The sequence below is a fragment of the Hippopotamus amphibius genome, chromosome 2 (genome assembly GCF_030028045.1).
Source record: "Hippopotamus amphibius kiboko isolate mHipAmp2 chromosome 2, mHipAmp2.hap2, whole genome shotgun sequence".
Taxonomy (NCBI): domain Eukaryota; kingdom Metazoa; phylum Chordata; class Mammalia; order Artiodactyla; family Hippopotamidae; genus Hippopotamus; species Hippopotamus amphibius.
The window spans coordinates 102,307,645-102,330,206 of NC_080187.1; the positions used below are offsets into that span (position 1 = coordinate 102,307,645).

Here is a 22,562-nt window from a genome sequence, read left to right on the forward strand (position 1 = left end):
AGTAGCTTTTTGAGAAGAAAAACTTTTTTTTTCTTGGCTGTGTTGGGTCTTTGTTGCTATGTCTGGGCTTTCTCTAGCTGTGGTGAGCAGGGGCTACTCTTCGTTGCAGTGCACGGGTTTCTCACTGCAGTGCCTTCTCTTATGGTGGAGCACGGGCTCTAGGTGCATGGGCTTCAGTAGTTGCAGCACGTGGGCTCATTAATTGTGGCGCTTGGCCCTAGAGCGCAGGCTTTTGTGGTTGTGGTGCACGGGCTTAGATGCTCGGAGGCACGTGGGATCTTCCCGGACCAGGGATGGAGCCCGTGCCCTCTGCATTGGCAGGTGGATTCTAACAAGTGCACCACCAGGGAAGTCCAAAACAAACTGTCTTTTATTTATTTTTTTCTTCGGAGCCTAAATCAGTACATGATATGGGTCTATTGAGTAAATGTCATGCAGATATTTATTTAAAGACAATGTGAGCTTTTATTTATTTTTTTATTTTTAAAATTTTTAAAATAAGTTTATTCATTTATTGGCTGTATTGGGTCTTCGTTGCTGCACACAGGCTTTCTCTAGTTGTGGTGAGCAGGGGCTACTCTTCGTTGTGGTTTACTGGCTCCTCATTGCGGTGGCTTCTTTTGCTGTGGAGCACGGGCTCTAGGTGCACAGGCTTCAGTAGGTGTGGAACACAGGCTCAGTAGTTGTGGCTCACGGGCTCTTGAGCACAGGCTCAATAGTTGTGGCACATGGGCTTAGTTGCTCCGCAGCATGTGGTATCTTCCTGGGGCAGGGATCGAACCTGTGTCCCTTGCACTGGCAGGCGGATTCTTAACCACTGTGCCACCTAGAAAGTCCCAATGTGAGCCTTTAAACTTTACTTCGTAGTTAACTTGAAGAGCAAGAATATGTCATTTTTTTTCATCTCTCTCAAAGAGAATGTAAAAATTCAATTGAATTACTCTTTCCTTACATAGAATCATATATTCCCCTGAGAATCACCAAATTAATGAAAAAGAATTTAAATATTGCATGTATGTACCATGCAGTATAATAAAAACCTTGGTTCTTAGAAAACATAGCAACAATAGCTTTCATAGTAAGTTTTTATTCTTCACAAAGACACCAACTATGAAAATGACTACAGCTGTTAGAAAATATAAATCTAACTGCTATATTTATATTTGGACACCATGATTGTGTGGGCAAAGATCTATGTGCCGTTACCCTGAAAAGACAGAAACTGGGAAGGAAAATGAAGTATTTGCATTCACTGTTGTGTTCTTCTCTAATTAGCTCTCATTCTTCTCCAAAACAAACAAAAAAAATACCCATAGTTTTCAAGGAGAGTGAGTTGTAAATAGCAGCAGTAATTAAATGGGGCGAGGGGGTTTTGTAGTAATCAGGTTTTCCTATTGATAACTCTTACTGTCAATAATGTTTCGATCCTCACTGTTTAATTACAAGATTCTAATATCTACTCAAAGTATAGTTAACTGAAAATACTTCAGTCAAGTTCAGTACAAGTCTGATGCAAGTGGGCTCATTTTTAATTCATTAATGTGACAAAACAGTTAATGAGTCTACTTAACTTTATAGTACAATATTTGATGTGAGTGATAGATTTAATTTATTTTAAGAGAATTATCACTGAATATGTTAAAAATTTTGTCCTGTATTATATTCACTTAGGGAGAATAGAGAAAAAGGAAAAAGGCACAGAAAATAAAAAAGTCATTTATTCTTCCCTTTCTTTTAAAATCAAAAGGTAGAATACATATGAATATTATTCAATTTTATTAGTGTTTTTTCTATCTCTAATTAATAGATAATTCCTAAACATAGGTGGATCCTATAATAAGAATAGAAATTGATTGGTATCTCTGGTTCTACATTTGATCTTAGTGCTTACGATTAATAGGCTTACCAAATCTCATTAAGCTGAATTTAACAATTATCAGGTATGTTGTCTATAGCTGACATAGAGACAGAGCCACTGCATAAATTCTTAAATCTGATAGCACAACTTGGAGAAAGTAAATGATCAAATCACAAAGTTTAAAAATTTTTGAAATGACATAGTACGATGGCTTTGGCATCAAACTAAATTTAAAAACAAAAGATGTATATGCAACTTCGAGCCAATTTTACCTATTTAATGTCTTAAACTCCCTTTACCATATTCACATAAATCTTAGAACCACACCATGAACCTCCTGACAGATAAAATCGGATGTAAAACTCCCCCTTTGCCAGGGGAATAAAGAATTAGGTCCCAAAGTCAGTGTTGGAAATGCATACAGGCTTTATCTGTCTTCCTGATTCCTGTTTGAAGTTATAAATGGAAGTCTCAGATCTTGGGGGAAAAAAGGGAATGGGAATGTATATGGGTATAATAAAGATAGTCTTACAGAAATACAAAACCTCCAGTGCAAAAATACAGAGAAGAGAGAAGTCAAAACTATAATTCAACTTTGAACGGGTCAAAAAAAGATAATATACGGTATTAAGAAATGCTGGTAACTAACCATGTGCACCTATGAAGCGTTTCCAGTGACATCTAGATTTTACAGTTTCATCTAAGCGTTAAAACACAAGAATCATGTCCTATAGAAAAGACCACAGTAAAACTCCCATAATTGAAGCAAAAGTCAGAGACAATGGGGTGACCTTTCAAAATACCTCAGCCTTTGTTATTGCATTTTTCTTATCAGGTGACTGGAAGGATTGGTCAGGTTCATCACTTTGGAGATGATGCAGCCCTGCTATTATGATTCTCTGTTACATTCCATCTCTTAAAAATACTTATGTAGCAAGTACATATTGTGTTCAAAGCATCATTCATTTACTAAGGTTTATGAGGATTCATTTACTAAGGTTTATGAGGTCACGTTCATACTAATTCATACTAATTATGAATCAGTAGAACTCTGTGGTTGTGAGTTGCCCTCCAGGATGATAAATGTCAAAGCTCACAAAATCTATGTGATTCACCATTAGTGTTCCAAGAAAACAGTCCTGCAGACGCCTTGTTCGCTTTTTCAATAGCAGCTTCACTTTCCTTTAGCACCTGTTTTTAAAACATTGGTTATTCTTTTCGTTTGTTCTTATTCCTTTCTCTCTCTGGCTTTGAGTCCTAAATGAAGCTCAAACTAATTTTGAAACTAATTTAACTTTCTCCTATAAGCGTTCCACAACGCAAAATTCGTATGCAGCTTTTATACTAGGAAGAAATGAAGGATTAAGTGTACTACAATTTGGATTTTACACATCCAAAGATAAATAGTCGATGTGAGCTGAAACAAAATGCCTAGGAAAAAAGCCATGACACAAGCAGGAAATTTTTCAGCATAACTCAGAGAAAAGGCATTGAGCCACTTGCCCATCCCACAACCAGAATTACTCATCACAGTTTATTTGACAATTCTGAGAACTGGGAGAATTCACCAGAATTGATTGTCATCTAACGGTGAATAAACCACCCAATTCAAAGGGCTGTTTCAGCTAACCAAAAGCAATACACTGTAAGGTTTTGTTACATCTCTTTCTCGAATAAAAAGCAAATTTGGATTGAGAAAAGAATTGACAAAATATTCACTCTCCTGAGATGTTAACCATGTAGCGTGCCTACATGCTGGTTTGCATGTGATTTGGAGATTCAAATTCCAGGTTTCTGGTGTAATCAGTCTCTTCTCTTTCAAAGCTGTTCTGCTTATAAATGCATTATACATTTCTATTTCTAGACATTCTTGATTAATAGTAGTCTGGGTTATAACATAATTCAGTAAGTGCAATTTACTATAATTTAGTAGTCTGGGTTAAAATCTAATAACTATTTACCCATTAACACATTGTCATCTACCAGCTGTAGTTTAGGACAATGTTTGTCCTAAGGCGATCCTTTAGACCACCTCTGTGTGGAGTAAGATAAAGGTATGTATCTTGACAAGCCTCTCAACTACAGCAGATAGCACTGTGCTTACAGTATAGCTCACCCGATGACCTCGTAAAGGAATATAATCGGAAATTGTTGTTACTCAATTATCTGACCAAAAACTAGCATAAAATTAAATTGATTTATGAAGAATTGCCTGAGATACACTCAAGCCATCTACTTCTCTGAATCGGGGAACGCAAAGGCAAACAACTCCGGAGGACACATGCACAAATAAGTGAACAAAGTCAGGTCTGGTGGAACTGATAAGGGACAGAACGAGCAGTAACTGGTGAGGTGCGGTCCATACTTGGAAGAACAGTCTTCTTCTTTTCTGAGACCCTGTGCAGTACAAGCAAACCCATTCCCAGGCCTGAATTTGCCTCACAGCCTGCCTATCTTTATAACCTTAATCATCTATTACCTGTCCTGCTTACAACCAAGTTTCCTGAACTCTGACCTGAAATGGTTTGAACAAATTTGGGGTCGAAGATCAGTAGCGGTTTCTTTTTCTTTGTCACTCTCGCATTAGTTAACAGCTTCTTTCTATAAAGCAGTGAGTTTTGCCCTTTAACAAAGCCGCTTTAGTTCTCTCTTCAAGATGTCACAGTGATCAGATCATAATCCACACTCATCATCAGTCCTGGGCTTGTAGGGATCCCTGTTTTTGTTTCAGAAGCACAAAGAATAGACCCTTCCCCACCCCTACCCCCCGCCCCTCCTGCTGGCTTTCTCTCCCTTCCTGGCCCAGGATGGGGCTGTACCTCCCACGTCTGTTATGGTTGGGCTGACTGTAAGGAGTTCTGGCTAATGAGTTTTGAGCACAGTGATCGGTGCCACTTCTAGCCTGGGGTATTTATAACCAAATATAAAACTCATCTGCGCCCCGGCTTTCCTCTGCTGTGGTCACCATCAGTGTCCCGGACAGCGACCACCCCATCAGTGGGGGTCATGGTGAGGATGACACAACACTTGTCCTGAGTCACCATTCAACTCCAAGTGGACATGGAGTGACCTTTGTTGTTTCCAGGCACTGAGATTTAGGGATTGCTTGTTACCCTATCAAATCGTAGCTTGAAACCTCCTTATGCTCACTTGCTTGTAAAGACATTCCTGCTTAGGCAAGTTCCCTGAACATGACTGCTTCCCAGGGCCAAGGCGACTGGCTTCCAATCTTTCTAACCAGGATAATTCATCATGATAAAATCCAGTATACATATATTCAGGACACCAGAAGCAGACGTTCTCTGTTTTCTAATGATAAGATTGCAAAGTAGAATAAATGCAGAATTTTTCTGGAAAAAAAAAAAATCACATGATATTAGAAGTCTACAGAACCTAGGATGCTTATATTCCTTTCCCTACATTCTAAAACATTATTTTAGAGTGAAAAAAGATAAAGCCTTGCAGTAGCCCAGCTCTGCACATTCAAATGATAATTTATCAAGCTAATCTCTTCCCAGATTAACCCCTGGCAAGTAGTCAATGGTCTCCCCGCTCATAAAAACACATCACTATAATTAATGTGAGAATGTTGTTGGGGAGACTTGCATTGTATTTCAGAGGAGAGAATGTTTCACTGATCTGGTTTTGCTTTGGCAGAGCAACTGTTTTGTTTTCATGCGGTAATTACAGAGCTCATAACGCCTTTTCTACGTTGTCTACTAGGAAGTTGATTGTCAGATTTTAGGATCAGGACCAGCAAACATACAGGACCTTACTTACAGTATGTATTTTATGTACTGACTTCACTCTTATCAGATAAAAGTTGAAGAGGCTGGAATATTAAGATACAGAGAGTTACCTCTACTTAGTGTGTTCACAGTTGTTAACTTATGGTGGTAGCTTAAATAGAAACAGCCTCAAAATCAGGTGAGTTTATGGGCTCTTTAGCCAGATTAGCTGTCTTCAAATCCTAGCTTTGAAACTTGGTAGCTGCCTTAGTCTGTTCAGGCTGCTTTAACAGAATACCATAGATGGGCTTACTTATAGACAACAGAAAATTATTTCTCACAGTTCTGGAAGCTGGGAAGTTCAAGATCAAGGTGCTGGCAGATTCCGTGTCTGGTGAGAGCCTGCTTCCTGGTTCACAGATGGCGATCTACTCGCTGTGTTCTTTCATGGTGGAAGGGTCCAGGGAGCTCTCTGGGGTCCTTTTATGAGTCCTAACCCAATTCATGAGGGCCCCACTCTCATGACCTAATCACTCCCCAAAGCGCCCACCTCCTAATATCATCGCCCTGGGGTTATATTTCAACATTACGATTTCCAAGGGACATGTTCAGTGTATACCAGTAGCTGTGTGATGTTATCTTACACGTCTCAGTCTCTTCATCTTTAAAATGGGAATAGTTTCCTCAGTCGTTGTGGAAGTTAAAAGTGTTACTTTTGGACAACTACTGAGAACCCTTAGTAGTTCTATGGGCACCACGAAAAACATTCCCGGTAGGTTAGTCATTATAATTATTTCTCTAATAATAAATGACCAGTGATTGCCAGTCACTCCACGTGGTTCAATCAATTGGACATTATCTGAGAGGCCATAGTATAACAAGCACTGTGTTAGGTCTTAGAAATACAAAGGTGAATAAGACCTGGTCCTTGTTTTAGCTCACGAGATATATTAGCCTAAAAGGAGAAAGATACACAAATGGATAATGTCGGCACAGCTGGGCAAGGTCAGTAGTAAGATGAATTATTTGGTGTTTGCTATCAACACAGTTTGCTAAAATATCAGTACAGATATTTCACCTTGAAATCCTCCAGGACATACTCATTTTTGCATCTCTCTAACCAAAGTTGTTGGAAAATAGCCCTTACGGATTGTGGAAGAGTCATTGCCTGAAGGGGAGACATTACTCACGGATAAACATTACAGCTGTAACGAGTGATCAGCGAGAAAGGCTCTAGAAGGAACGTGGAGGTAAGAAGGCAGGAAGGGCTGTACTGTTCTGGGCATTTGGAAACAGTTTCCCTGAGAATGTAGCTTTTAAGCTGAGACCTGAAGGATTAAACAGCAGTTACACAAAAGGAGTGTCCCAAACAGAAGTTAACAGGGAGATCAAAGCTGCTGAGGCAGGATGGAGCTTGTCAATAGCTTTCAGGTGCCAAGAACCAGAGAAAGGAAAGGAAAGCACAAGAAGCCAGTAAGAAAGTGGCCTGAAATGGTAACTGTCACATCCTCAGAGAGGCTTTCGCAGACCATCCCCAACTAACACAGTCCCCTTGGCACTGTCCCTCTCTTCCCATTACACTATTGTAGTTTCATTACTGCAGTTCTCTTAAATTATCTTTATTTATGTGATTATTTTTATTGAATGTTTTCCCCTACTTGAATGCAGGTTCCATTAAAGATGTATCGTGTCCATATTCCTCATTTCTGTGACTTCAGCTCTAAGAGGAACTGAGAAACAGATTATTGCGGTTGAGATCAACGCAATGGCAGAGGGAGAGGACAGAAAATGATAACATTTGAGAAATAGCAAAAAGGTAGGATTTCCAGGCTTGGGTCTTTGGTATGAGAGAATCTTAGATTTGGAGGTGAGCACCACGAACAGAGTACCACGTTTTAACCAGGAGGAAGAGGCAGTTCTGTGTGTTTGCTGTTCATTTGGCAGATCTGGTAGAGATTCATAGCTCCTTTTTCAGTCAGATTAAGTCTGAGGTGAGTGCGACATCCAAAAGGTACTGCCAAGTAAGAACCTGGGTTTAGTCAGGAAATGGAGATTGGGCGGCCCTGAGCACAGAGGAGGAATTGAATCCATGGCAACAGATAAGGGCTAGAAGTGAGAGGTTTCAGTGTGAGAATAGAAGGGGCACAGGCCACGTCTCTGAGCATCTCAGGAATGGGAGGAAGGGCCCACAGAGCTGAGTGGGGTTGGGTTGGAGGAAGGAAACCTGGAGAACGTGGGTCAAGGAGCCACGGAAAGAGTGTGTTTCAGGAAGGAAGCAGCCTTCCACACGTGGCTTTGGATTGGTTTCCAAGACAATGGTCCTCCTGCCCAGTGCATCTAATTAGCAAACATTTAGGTTTTATTTGTTCATACTCCTGTGTCCAAGGAGTCATACTGAGGAAAGGTGGTTGTTAAAATAGAATCAAGTTTCCAGGGGCACGGTGGACAATGGGACTGTGGCAAGGTGGTCCAGAAAGATGGGCTGGATTAGCATGAAGCTGCCCTAAAGGACAGAGGTAGTAGCGGGTGGAAAGAAGGTAATATTCTGCATAACAGGAGGAGTGTGTCGTATGCTGTGAATACGTTGTGAACGAGTTGGCATAGGAACTGTTGCTTTAGTTTAAAGTGACTAGCCCTAGAGTCCCAAAGTGCTTGCTCTCCTCAGAGGGAAAGCGAGGATGGAGGAGAAAGAGGATTGAAGCTGGTGATGGGAGTCAGAGGAAAGGGTGAAGAAAGTAGACTTTTCAGGCTCAAGGCTCAGGTACCAATCCCAAGGAGCAGAAACGCTGGCGGCACATTTAATGTTTGCATTGGTCTGTTGTCATTGAAAACAGTCTTCAGGTTCATTTGGAAATTAAATTTCTAATTTCATCTCTTTGGTTCATGTCATTATAGATCCAGGTTGTTAAAAAAAATGCACACACACGTTATGAGTTATATTCTTCGAGGAATGGTGTAGCTTGAGACAGTACCTTTGAAAGCTGTATTACATCTTCCAGGACTGTATGTATTTGAGGACAGCCAGAAATTTCTGACATAATTGCAGACCTCATGAGATTTAAATCTACACTTTACAAACAGCTGGACCCTTAGCACAGCATTGGAATAAATTGAGGGCATACATCTCCTTGCTCAGTACAGGTGATTCTGATCAGTAGACGTCACACTTAAAATACAGGAGGAGACGCAGAGGGTCTCTTTGTTGGCGTATTTCACATGTAAATTGACACCATTGGAAGCTGTGTAAGTCGACACCTCTTTTTAAAAGAAAACCAATTCAATCCAAGGTATCAACAGAGCATCACTCCAGAAAGTGAATTTCAATGTGAATCATCAACTCTTCCCCAGTGTTTTAACATTTTACACCTTCATTTTTCTGCCCATCCACACAGCAAATGTGCACAGAAGGGTCAGACACTACTGTTGTGGAGAACAAAACAGATGCCATCTGTCCTCAAAGACTTCACACTCTAAACAAAAGAGAACAAGAAATAATCAAGTACAATGCAACGCGTTCAGGTAAGCACAGGTATCGTGGGATTCTGAACCAGATTTGGGCAAAGTCTAGCCTGAGACCTGAAGGGTCAACTGGGTGTATGTAGGAGAGTGTCTTTTTTTTTTTTTAGGAAAAACACGTAAGTATCAGGGCATGATGTCTGCATATTACACTCAAATAAAAACACTCAGGGAGAAAAACATAAAGATGGAGGTGAGAGAGAGAGAGGAGGGAGAGAAATGTAACTAAATGTTAACAACTGTGGAACTTGGGAGTTCTTTTTACTCTTCTGGAAACATGTCTGTCGGGTTAAAATTATTTCAAAATAAAAAACTTTTGTAATGAAGAAAATATGGAGCTACAAGTTCAACAGCATTATCTATATTTCAACATTACTTCATACTTTTTCAAGCATTTTGCTACCCTGGAGGTATGTTTCAATGTTACTGCACACTTTTCAAGCATGATATTATCCTACCCTGAAGGTAAAATTACATTGCATCTTATTTTCTTTCATCATACATTTGATTTGGTCTAGTGCTTCACTTGGAAAGAATTATTAGCAAAAATACACATTTTAATGTATGACTAAAACATAAACTTGCAAAATTAATTTCTGAAAAATTTTTAAGTAAAAAAAATGTTGCTGTCATTGCTTTTCTTTTTTTTTTCCAAGCTGGTATACAAATGGTATAATATAGAATCAGACACCCATTCTTGTTCTCAATGGAAGTAACAAGTCAATTTTCTCTCACTCTCTCTCTTTCCCAGCTAGGTTTTGTATGTCAAAGCTATTGACATTTGGATGGCAGTGTGCCTCGTTTTTGTTTTTTCAGCACTTCTGGAATATACAGCTGTAAATTTTGTATCGAGACAACACAAAGAACTTCTGAGATTTCGATGAAAGAGAAAGAATAAGGTAAGCGATTAAATGCATTAAGTTCTCTGGGATATAATTCTCCCTGGAAAGTGAATTTGTCATATTTAATAGGGATACACAGAGAGGAAATGGAGACAGGGACTAAATGAGATGATGTCCCTTTGGTTTTGTTCAACTGAAACTTACATTGTCAAAATACAGCCTCAGAGAGAAAATGCTAACATCAACCTATACTTTACGTAGCAGATCTGGTGACATGAGAGTTTTATCAACTTCTTTCTAATCTATGTCCTGGAACAACACCATTTTTTGCTTCAAATAACAAAATCTATCATACTCAATTCTGGTTCCTCCTTAAAAAAAAATCTTTACCAGAGCAGCTCTTTATCCAATTTTATCACCTGTAAGTGTATTGGGATAAAAATATTTGACACCCCTTATTCTTTAGCTCACAGAAAGACAGCAAGATTAATTTTTCTAGTGATGGGCACTCTAGAAAATTGTTAAGATGCAGAAATAGTAACATCTGATCATTTTCTAATCACTATTTGAAATACTCGGGGAGCAAATATTGTAATTAAGATTTAGGGCAGGAAAAAAAATCCGGTTTTCTTTTTAGTTCACATACTTTGGGGGGTGGATGTCTTGCATATATGAAAATCTATTAATTGATACATATGTATGTTATGATGATCTATGCAATTAAAACCAATCGTGCAATTATATTCAATCATCTATAACTTGATTCTCTGGTTTATCAATCCCTCTTGGTCTACTTCACCTTCCCACAGATAGAAGCTTTTGCATTGGAGAAGTTTTACCATTTCTCAGACACGGTGAATTCACTTTCTTAACTCTAAGTAGAGGAATGTGGTCATCAGCAAAAAAAACCAGACAGCATACTCTGCATTCGGGCAGTGTTTGGTGGGGAAACACAGTCCCTTGCACACTTAAAGCTGAACAACCACCAATACACTTCAGCTAAGGATACTCTCTTTTTCTAGCACTTCCCTTTGTTTTCCCTCACTCAATAAAAAGATGTTGAAACATTATCTTTCATCCTATTAACCAAGCTATTTGTTTGGTCAAAATGATTTTTAAATATATATTAAACAGAAATATCGCATGTGTCTTATAATAGTCTCCATAGAAGAAATAATCATATGCCTTGACAAAATTAGTTTCAAAGTAAGTGGGAAATTTTTTAATAGAAATAAGTTCTAAAAACAGCCCCTCTTGCCAGAAAATAGAGACCTACAAATAAGGTAAAAATAAAATGCTTTGTCCAAGTTTAGAAACAGTCTGAGCAATCTAAATGTTTTAAATCAACATAATGAAAATGAATGTAAAAGTTGACCCAATGCCCTTTCTTTTCATGAATACTGATTTACATCAGTTTTTCTTAGTACTTTAATTTGGCAGAAGAGGCAAGAAATAAAATCACCCCATTATAGAAAGCTTGTCACAACAGAGGGTCTTACACTGATGTGCATGTTTTTCCAAGGAAAGCTTTAACTTGTTTCAGCATTGGCTTAAGCATTGCATACAATTGTTTACACCTTACTTTGTCCTCTATGAAGGTATGAGGGAAACTTTCATATACTGTGAAAGAATACACTTTCGCTCTTGTATCCAAATTCCTCCCCCCCATACTGTCATAGCCTGTTATATGCTAATCACCCACCACCGCAACTTGTCGTAAGTGCTTTTCCTGGGACTCTGTATGTGTGGGTGTATACATAATACCAAAGTATTTGGTTGGAAGTTGCTCTTCCAAGTTATGAGATCATTACTTTAGTCCTGCAGGGTTATAAAGACATGCCAAAATACTTCTGAACATATGTTATTTGTTGAGAAATCTGGATGATATGGGATTGCTTTAATGCATTTCATGCAGCTTCTGCATTGCAATGTAATAATGCAAACGTTTGCTGAGTGAAAACACATACACACAGTGTTCTAGTGTCTCTATCTTCTTACTTCTTATTGTACATTAATTATTATTTGTGTACACAAATGAAATAAGAATGGACCACTAGTTCTAGATTCAAAAAATAATTACCAAGTTTATATTTTGTTAGGCACCATGGTTATCTTTTTAAAATAGTTGACTGCCTTTTGACGATTTGTACAAAAACTTTTATTTATGTATGTATTTCTATCCTGTCTTACTTCAAAAATAACTCAAGGTAACTTTTAAGAATAACAAGTCTTTGATTTTTCTGTCTTGTACATTTTGTCAGCTCTAGAGTCAGGAGAAATGCAAACATGTATGGGTACTCTTTTGGTTGAAGGGTTAAGGCTCTATGGTTGAAAGCAATGTGGTACCCATATACACTACATTATTCTATAAAGTTTCTATTTGAGGTCAGTTTATGCTATATTTTAGAGTAGAACATATTCTTTCAATAGGTAAGTACTTCCTACAAATTTCTTTGATACATACCTGAGAAAAAAGTAGTTTCTCAATAATTTCATGCTAAATTCTATTTGAATGACTGATACAGAGGAGTTAGAATGTTAATCTTCTCAAGTAAAACAAAAATTGTAAAAATTTAATTATTTGCTGCCAACAAATATTTTGAGTTTATGTTAAACACAACTATTTCTTAGAGCTATGTCCCCTCTGAAATATCTGTTTAGGAAAATAATATTCAATAAAGTAATATAATCTCTACTTAATCTAATTTCATACTCATTACAGTGACTTCCATCTCAAAGTTAACTGAAATAGATACACTGCTTTTTATATATGTGTCTACTGTAAAATATTATCTTATGTCACCCCATAATTATAAATTGGCACGGAAAGAATCTAATGCATTAAGTTAGAAATAGACATACAGATTTTTTCAAAAATATTATTTCATTGACTTTTCATCAATTCTCCAAAATATATGTATTACATTGTCATAATACTTCATCTAAAGTATTCATCCTTTTAAGCTTATGTTTTACCATTCAGTAATCTCCAAACCATTTCTGAATCTAAATTCAATATGCCAAGCATAAACTTGGCTAATTCATAGCTAATTCATATGTCATCTATAATAAATGCAGGGTTCCCCTGGGAGCTAGATTTCAAGGAATTATATGTTGACAACTGACTTTCAAGTCTAAGGTATTTTTAACCTCATAGATAGTTGTATTTTTTAAGCCTTCCATTTCTAAGTGATATAGAAATGAATATAGATGTATTAAACTGAGGGTTCTATTTTGGGCTGATACTTATTTTAGAAAAATAATTTTCAATTCATTCGCATACTTCTTACCTCAATTAAGGGATGTTGATTTTTTTCTCAACAAAACCAAGCCATTGTTTTTTGTGTGTTTTTTTTTTTTTTTTTAGTAATTTTTTCAAAATCTACACACTGTGAAATCATATGGATGGGAATTAATAGCAATTTACCTTTCCTTCCTCTGTCATTTACCTACTTGGCAAAAAGTTACAGAAAATTATTTAAATAAAAAACCTTTGGGATAATTTACTTAGCATCTTGATTGTATAAAGAACATCTCAAAGGCATCCACCAGGGAAAAACATTAGGATGAAAGTAACATATTTAGTGCTGTTGTATCTCACAGCAATGCTCATAATTAATCATCACTCACGCTGTCACATGATTAATTTGTAACCACTAACTAGGAATCTTCATGCCTTCACCATGCCTGCAAACACATAAGATTTTTTTGTTATTGTTATTTTTGAAGACTAAGAAGAGGATAGGAAATTCACTCCTATCTCATACATACATTAGTATCTTATGTTTAATGATAAAAATGAAGCAATTCAACTGAATGCTTCAATTCAATGACTGTATTTACACTTGGATTTTCTATCTGTAATAATTCCAGTTATAATATGCATGTTATGTCAGTCTTTGGCATAATTCTCTAAATAAAGTGAAAAAGCCCTTAAAATGTTTCACCATACGGTAGTGTTGCATAATGACTCAAACATCTTTTTCATTTCCATGTTAGTGAAAACAGGTCCTCCTGTAGAAAGAATTATACACTAACGAAATGGCTTTCTATATTTTTTATTGCCTAACCTTCTAACTTGCTTGAAGCATGGTAAGATGATTGACTTGTGGGTAGATTAAGCTATTTCTTCAATTTTACTTTTTAATTTTTTTAAAGACATTTATTATTTATTTATTTTTGGCTGCATTGGGTCTTCGTTGCTCTGCGCAGGCTCCTCATTGCGGTGGCTTCTCTTGTTGCAGAGCACAGGCTCTAGGCATGCAGGCTATCAGTAGTTGCAGCACGTGGGCTCAGTAGTTGTGGCTCATGAGCTCTAGAGCACAGGCTCAGTAGTTGTGATGCATGGGCTTAGTTGCTCCATGGCATGTGGGATCTTCCGGGACCAGGGCTCAAACCTGTGTCCCCTGCATTGGCAGGCAGATTCTTAACCACAGTGCCACCAGGGAAGTCCCAATTTTACTTTTTTAATCAGCCATGTTCTTTAGTTCATTTTTAATTCATTCTATTTAATCTTTATTATTGTCTATATTTTGAGCTGTGAAGTGGCTTAATTTCACGAACGTTAAACACTGGCTAACCCACAGTGTCTGAGTCAAAAGTTTTAGATGTTTGTCTAAACCTTGCTTTTGTGGCCTTTCGTCCATTAGAAACCCAAGCTAAAGATAATACCGGAAAATTGAATTATTTCAAGAAAATACATGAATGTTAATTGGAATAAAGAATATCACTGCACTTCTAAACATGCATCAATACAGGATAATTTTATGACTGTTTTACAAAGCAGAGAAATTAGTTGAGTCATACAATAATTTAATGCACCATCTAGTATAGCACTCTATTATTAATTTGAGCTAATAGAAAAACTTCATTCATGGTTAAAATCATCTTTTCTTTCCTTTTCAAAAATTGACTTTATTTCTTAGGGCAGTTTTAGATTCACAGCAAAACGGAGCATAAAGTAAAAAGATTTTTCATAAGCTCCCTGATCCCATACATGCATAGCCTCTACCATTATCAGCATCCCTCACCAGAGTGGTACATTTATTACAATTGATGAACCTACAGTTTACAGTAGGGTTTATTTATTTATTTATTTTTTATTATTTTATTTTATTTTTTTGGGGGTACACCAGGTTCAATCAACTGTTTTTATACACATATCCCCATATTCCTTCCCTTCCTTGACGCCCCCCCTCGAGTCCCCCCCACCCTCCCTGCCCCAGTCCTCTAAGGCATCTTCCATCCTCGAGTTGGACTCCCTTTATTATACAACTTCCCACTGACTATTTTACAGTTGGTAGTATATATATGTCTGTGCTACTCTCTCGCTTCTTCTCAGTTTCCCCTTCACCCCCCACCCCCTCCCATACCTCGAGTTCTCCAGTCCATTCTCTGTATCTGCTTCCTTGTTCTTGTCACTGAGTTCATCAGTACCATTTTTAGATTCCGTATATGTGAGTTAGCATACAATATTTGTCCTTCTCTTTCTGACTTACTTCACTATGTATGACAGATTGTAGTTCTATCCACCTCATGACATATAGCTCCATCTCATCCCTTTTTATAGCTGAGTAATATTCCATTGTATATATATGCCACATCTTCTGTATCCATTCATTTGTTGATGGGCATTTAGGTTGCTTCCATGTCCTGGCTATTGTAAAGAGTGCTGCAATAAACATTATGGTACAAGTTTCTTTTGGGATTATGGTTTTCTTTGGGTATATGCCCAGGAGTGGGATTACTGGATCATATGGTAGTTCTATTTGTAGTTTTTTAAGGAACCTCCAAATTGTTTTCCATAGTGGCTGTACCAACTTACAGTCCCACCAACAGTGCAGGAGAGTTCCCTTTTCTCCACACCCTCTCCAACATTGGTTGTTTCCAGACTTTGTGATGATGGCCATTCTGATTGGTGTGAGGTGATACCTCATTGTGGCTTTGACTTGCATTTCTCTGATGATGAGTGATGTTGAGCATCTTTTCATGTGTTTGTTGGCCATCTGTATGTCTTCTTTGGAGAAATGTCTATTTAGGTCTTCTGCCCATTTGTGGATTGGGTTATTTGCTTTTTTGGTATGAAGCTGCATGAGGTGCTTGTATATTTTGGAGGTTAATCCTTTGTCCGTTGTTTCATAGGCAATTATTTTTTCCCATTCTGAGGGTTGCCTTTTAGTCTTGTTTATGGTTTCTTTTGCTGTGCAAAAGCTTTTAAGTTTCATGAGGTCCCATTCGTTTATTCTTGATTTTATTTCCATGATTCTAGGAGGTGGGTCAAAAAGGATGTTGCTTTGATGTATGTCAAAGAGTGTTCTGCCTATGTTTTCCTCTAGGAGTTTGATAGTGTCTGGCCTTACATGTAGGTCTTTAATCCATTTGGAGTTTATTTTTGTGTATGGTGTTAGGAAGTGTTCTAATTTCATTCTTTGACATGTTGCTGTCCAATTTTCCCAGCACCACTTATTGAAGAGGCTGTCTTTTTTCCACTGTATACTCGTGCCTCCTTTGTCAAAGATAAGGTGCCCATATGTGTTTGGGCTTACTTCTGAGTTCTCTATTCTATTCCATTGATCTTCCTTTCTATTTTTGTGCCAGTACCATACTGTCTTGATCACTATGGCCTTGTAGTATAGTTTGAAGTCAGGAAGCCTGATTCCACCAACTCCATTTTTCCTTCTCAAGATTGCTTTGGCTATTCGGGGTCTTTTGCGTTTCCATACAAATCGTAAGATTTCTTGCTCTAGTTCTGTGAAAAATGCCATTGGTAATTTGATCGGGATTGCATTGAATCTGTAAATTGCTTTGGGTAGTACAGTCATTTTCACGATGTTGATTCTTCCAATCCAGGAACATGGTATGTCCCTCCATCTGTTTGTGTCGTCTTTGATTTCTTTCATCAATGTCTTAAAGTTTTCTGCATACAGATCTTTTGCCTCCTTAGGCAGGTTGATTCCTAGGTATTTTAATTCTTTTGGTTGCAATGGTGAATGGGAGAGTTTCCTTAATTTCTCTTTCTGCTCTTCCGTTGTTAGTGTATAGGAATGCAAGAGATTTCTGTGCATTAATTTTGTATCCTGCTACTTTACTAAACTCATCAATGAGTGCTAGCAGTTTTCTGGTAGAGTCTTTAGGGTTTTCTATATATAATATCATGTCATCTGCAAAGAGTGACAATTTTACTTCTTCTTTTCCAATTTGGATTCCTTTAATTTCTTTTTCTTCTCTGATTGCTGTGGCTAACACTTCCAAAACTATGTTGAATAACAGTGGTGAGAGTGGACACCCTTGTCTTGTTCCTGTTCTTAGAGGGAATTCTTCCAGTTTTTCTCCATTGAGAACAATGTTGGCTTTTGGTTTGTCATATATGGCTTTTATGATGTTGAGGTAATTTCCTTCTATGCCCATTTTCTGGAGAGCTTTGATCATAAATGGATGTTGAACTTTGTCAAAAGCTTTTTCTGCATCTATTGAAATGATCATATGGTTTTTATCCTTCAATTTGTTGATATGATGTATCACGTTGATTGATTTGCGAATATTGAAGAATCCTTGCATCCCAGGGATAAACCCCACTTGATTGTGGTGTATGATTTTTTTAATGTGCTGTTGCAGTCTGTTAGCTAGTATTTTGTTGAGGATTTTTGCATCTATATTCATCAGTGATATTGGTCTGTAGTTTTCTTTTTTTGTGACATCTTTGCCTGGTTTTGGTATCAGGGTGATGGTAGCCTCGTAGAATGGGTTTGGGAGTGCTCCGCCTTCTGCAATATTTTGGAAGAGTTTGAGACGGATAGGTGTTAACTCTTCTCGAAATGTTTGATAGAATTCTCCTGTGAATCCATCTGGTCCTGGGCTTTTGTGTGTTGGGAGATTTTTAATCACTGCCTCAATTTCTGTACTTGTGATTGGTCTGTTCATGGTTTCTATTTCTTCCTGGTTCAGTCTTGGAAGATTGTATTTTTCTAAGAATGTATCCATTTTTTCCAGGTTATCCAATTGATTGGCATATAGTTGCTTGTAGTAGTCTCTCATGATGTTTTGTATTTCTGAGGTGTCCGTTGTGACTTCTCCTTTTTCATTTCTAATTCTGTTGATTTGCATCTTCTCCCTTTTTTTCTTGATGAGTCTGGCTAATGGTTTATCAATTTTGTTAATCTTCTCAAAGAACCAGCTTTTAGTTTTATTTATTTTTCTTATGGTTTCTTTCCTTTCTTTTTCATTTATTTCTGCTCTGATCTTTATGATTTCTTTCCTTCTGCTCACTTTGGGGTTTCTTTGTTCTTCTTTCTCTAGTTGTTTTAGGTGTAAGGTTAGGTTGTTTATTCGATCATTTTCTTGTTTCTTAAGGTAGGACTGTATTGCTATAAACTTCCCTCTTAGAACTGCTTTTGCTGCGTCCCATAGGTTTTGGGTTGTTGTGTTTTTGTTGTCATTTGTTTCTAGATATTTTTTGATTTCCTCTTTGATTTCTGTAGTGATTCCTTGGTTGTTTAAGAGTGAATTGTTTAGCCTCCATGTGTTTGTATTTTTTGCAGTTTTTTTCCTGTAATTGATATCTAGTCTCATGGCGTTGTGGTCTGAGAAGATGCTTGATATGATTTCAATTTTCTTGAATTTGCTGAGGTTTGATTTGTGACCCAAGATGTGATCTATCCTGGAAAATGTTCCGTGTGCACTTGAGAAGAACGTGTAGTCTGTCGTTTTTGGATGGAATGTCCTATAAATATCAATTAAGTCGAGATGGTCTAATGTGTCATTTAAAGCTTGTGTGTCTTTATTTATTTTCTGTTTGGATGATCTGTCCATTGATGTAAGTGGGGTGTTCAAGTCTCCCACTATTATTGTGTTCCTGTCGATGTCCCCTTTTATAGCTGTTAGCATTTGCCTTATGTATTGAGGTGCTCCTATATTGGGGGCATAGATATTTACCATTGTGATATGTTCTTCTTGGATGGATCCCTTGATCATTATGTAGTGTCCTTCCTTGTCTCTTTTAATAGTCTTTACTTTCAAGTCTAATTTGTCTGATATGAGTATTGCTACTCCAGCTTTCTTTTGACTTCCATTTGCATGGAATATCTTTTTCCATCCCTTTACTTTCAGTCTATATGTATCCCTTGGTCTGAAGTGGGTTTCTTGTAGGCAGCATATAGAAGGGTCTTGTTTTTGTATCCATTCAGCCAGTCTGTGTCTTTTGGTTGGAGCATTTAATCCATTTACATTTAATGTGATTATTCACATGTGTGTTCCAATTACCATTTTCTGAATTGTTTTGAGTTTGTATTTGTAGGTGTTTTCCTTTTCTTGTGTTTCCTACTTAGAGAAGTTCCTTTAGCACTTGTTGTAAGGCTGGTTTGGTGGTGCTGAATTCTCTTAACTTTTGCTTGTCTGGAAAGCTTTTGATTTCTCCCTCAAATCTGAATGAGATTCTTGCTGGGTAGAGTATTCTTGGCTGTAGGTTTCTCTCTTTCAGGACTTTCAGTATATCCTGCCGTTCCCTTCTGGCCTGCAGAGTTTCTGTAGAAAGGTCAGCTGTTATCCTGATGGGTTTTCCCTTCTATGTTGTTTGTTGCTTTTCTCTTGCTGCTTTTAATATTTTTTCTTTGTGTTGAATTGTCGTTAGTTTGATTAATATGTGTCTTGGTGTATTTCTCCTTGGGTTTATTCTGTATGGGACTCTCTGTGCTTCTTGGACTTGGTTCATTATTTCCTTTCCCATGTTGGGGAAGTTTTCCACTAGAACCTCTTCAAATATTTTCTCAGACCCTTTCTTGTTTTCTTCTTCTTCTGGGATGCCTATAATTCGAATGTTGGTACGCTTCATGTTATCACTGAGGTCTCTGAGGCTGTGTTCTAGTCTTTTTATTTTTTTTTCTTTTTCCTGCTCTGTGGCATTTATTTCTCCCATTCTATCTTCCAACTCACTTATTCGTTCTTCTGCCTCAGTCATTCTGCTGGTTATAGCATCTAGAGTATTTTTAATTTCAGTTATTTTGTTATCCATTGCTGTTTGTTTTTCTGAGTTCTTATGAACTGTTTCTTGTACTTTCTCTATTTTGTTATCGAGATTTTGTATCATTTTTACTATCATTACTCTAAATTCCTTTTCAGGCATTTTTCCTATTTCCTCCTCATTTATTTGGTCTTGTGGGTTTTTTTCCTGCTCCTTTGCCTGCATGGTGTTTCTTTGTTTCCTCATGGTTGTCCAAGCTTTTGGGGTTGCTTGTCCTGGTGATAGAGGTGTTTATAGAAGACTGTCCAAGCCTCAGACTAATGTCCAAGTATTGGATTAAATGAATATTCAGTCTAGGAAACACATACATGTATAATACACACAATTATTGAATCCGTTAGGACATAAGGCTCTAGAAAGATCTGACAGAACCCCAGTGTGCTATCAGATATTCAAAGAGAAACCCAGCAGAAATTGACAACTGAAACAGAACAAATCAGAGACAAAAGCAAAAGCAAACAGATAACAAATAACACCTTACACATACAAACATCAATCCAGGGAGATTTTGTACGCTAGGATCAAATATAGAAATGAGCTGGAGTACCACCAGAGAGAATGGAGATTCTCAGAATGTAATTAGACATCTGTACTAAGAACTAAGATACAGACAAAAGCCTAATATTAATACCAAGGCAGTGCATCATCTGGAGAATAGAGCAAGGAGTCTGAGCAGACTGATAGTGTTGCTTATAAGTATGTTAAGATAAAATACACTTAAAATGGCTGGAAGAAAGGGGAACAGAAGAGCGTAATGTGGTTGGAAATATGCAAATAAAAAGAAAGGAATAGAAGTGTATAAAAGAAAGGGATGAAAGGAAAGTATGAAAGATATTTTGTCTGTACTACCAAAAACTTAGCTAGATATAGAAGTATATAAAAAGGCAAAAAAAAAAAAAAAAAAAAAGAATAAAAAATATCCTTAAAAAATTATGTTAAAACTTGTAGATCCCTTAGGGCTAAGATCGTATTTAATAAATCAAAAAAAAAAAAAAAAAAAAGAGAGAGAGAGAGAAAGAAAAAAAAAAAAAAAAAATCCAGAACTGATCCCAGAATGGACCAGTTCAATAGGTATTGATACTACTATTTCTGTTTCCTTAGCGTCTCAGCTGTAAGTGTCCTTCTCCTTGCCTTGGGTTTTTTTTTGCGTTATTCTGTGACCAGCAGAGGTTCCTTTATTGTTCGTCTGTAAGCCTCGGTGTGTGGGGAGGGAGAGGGTACAATAGTGGCTCCTTCTCCTGGGAGTGAGTGAGCAGTGGCGCACTGTTGTTTCAGTCAGGCTTGGAGGTGCCTGTTGCAGAGGGCGCTGGTGGCTCAGGCGTACACAGAAAGTCTTAGAGTTGGGCCTCTCTCGGGGTTTTTTTCTTTTTGATGCTGTTTTTTTTTTTTTTTTCTCTCGGCAGCCTCCCTGCTGCTGGCGTTGCAAGGAGTTTTAATCTAGCCCCACCCGAGTGCCTGAGGGTGCTTGTTATCCCTGAGTGCCTTAGGTGGCCCGCAGGGCGTCTCTCCACTGCCTGTTGCAGAGGCGCTGAAAGAGAGGGAGAGGCTATGCGCGCGGCTCCTCCCCCCCGCCCGGGAGCCTGCAGCCTCCAGCCGCCATCATGGCTGGGCAGCTCTCAGGGACCGGCACTGCTCTCCGCGGACCTCTTCCCTCCTGTGCTCTCGGTCTGTGACCCTACCGGCAACAATGTTTCTCCCCCTGAACCCGCTCTCCGGTTCCCACGCTCCCGCTCCTGGACCCTCCGTTCAGCCGCGGATCGATGTCTCGGTCCGGGAACGCTGAGCTGCGCTGCGGACCCTCTGTATGTTTCTCACTCCCTCCCGTCTGCCACAGCTCCGCCGCTTCACCCTCTTTGAGCCCTCGTAGATGCCTCCCTACCTGCTATGTCGGGCTCCCCGCTGCCCTTTCTGGTGTCCGAGGCCGTCTGCTGGTGTTCAGCTGGTTCTCTGTGGGAATGACTGCGTCCTTCCGTGCATTCCCAATGCAACTGTGGAGAGGGATGCACTCCACGTCTCTCTACTTCGCCGCCATCTTGAGATCCGAAAAAGTTCTTAATTAACTGTTAATTTCATGGACAATACGGGGAGCCAGAAGTATGTTTATCCTTTTTCTAGGATGCTGAGTTAAATCAGGCCTCGAGTCGCCGAGTTGATCCCGGCATAGGAGGAAATAATCACTGAAGTAATTTTAAATCATTTGTGAAAGAAGTAGAGTGAATTAAAGTTGGTTTCCAGGCAAATCTGAGCAATGAAGCCAGAATCCATGGCAGAGGTGACAGCAACTATTTCAAGCAGAATCCTGCTGGTATTGGAGGGTTGCCTGCAGAGGTGGCGGGCAGCTGTGGCTCACCGAGGAGACAGGAGCACTGGCAGCAGGGGCTCTGAGAAGTGCTCATTGGCGTGAGCCCTATCAGAGTCCACCATTAGCTCCACTGGGTTTATTCTTGATATTGTAATTCTGTGGCTTGAACAAATGTATAATGACACGTGGTATCACACAGAGTAGTTTCACTGCCCTAAAAATCCTCTGTGCTTTATTTGTTCTTCCCTCCCTTCCTCCAAACCCCTGGCAACCACTTGTTTTTTTTATTATCGCCATAGTT

The 22,562-nt window shown here is 38.4% G+C and overlaps 1 protein-coding gene across 1 annotated transcript in view; it reads left to right on the forward strand.

The window, feature by feature from the left end:
• GLRA3 (glycine receptor alpha 3) overlaps positions 1-22,562 on the forward strand; it is a 105,353-nt gene that overhangs the window by 70,965 nt on the left and 11,826 nt on the right. Inside the window, 2 exon segments of the mRNA XM_057720665.1 lie at positions 9,858-10,001; positions 10,754-10,798. Of these exon segments, the coding sequence (XP_057576648.1) occupies positions 9,858-10,001; positions 10,754-10,798 (189 nt within the window).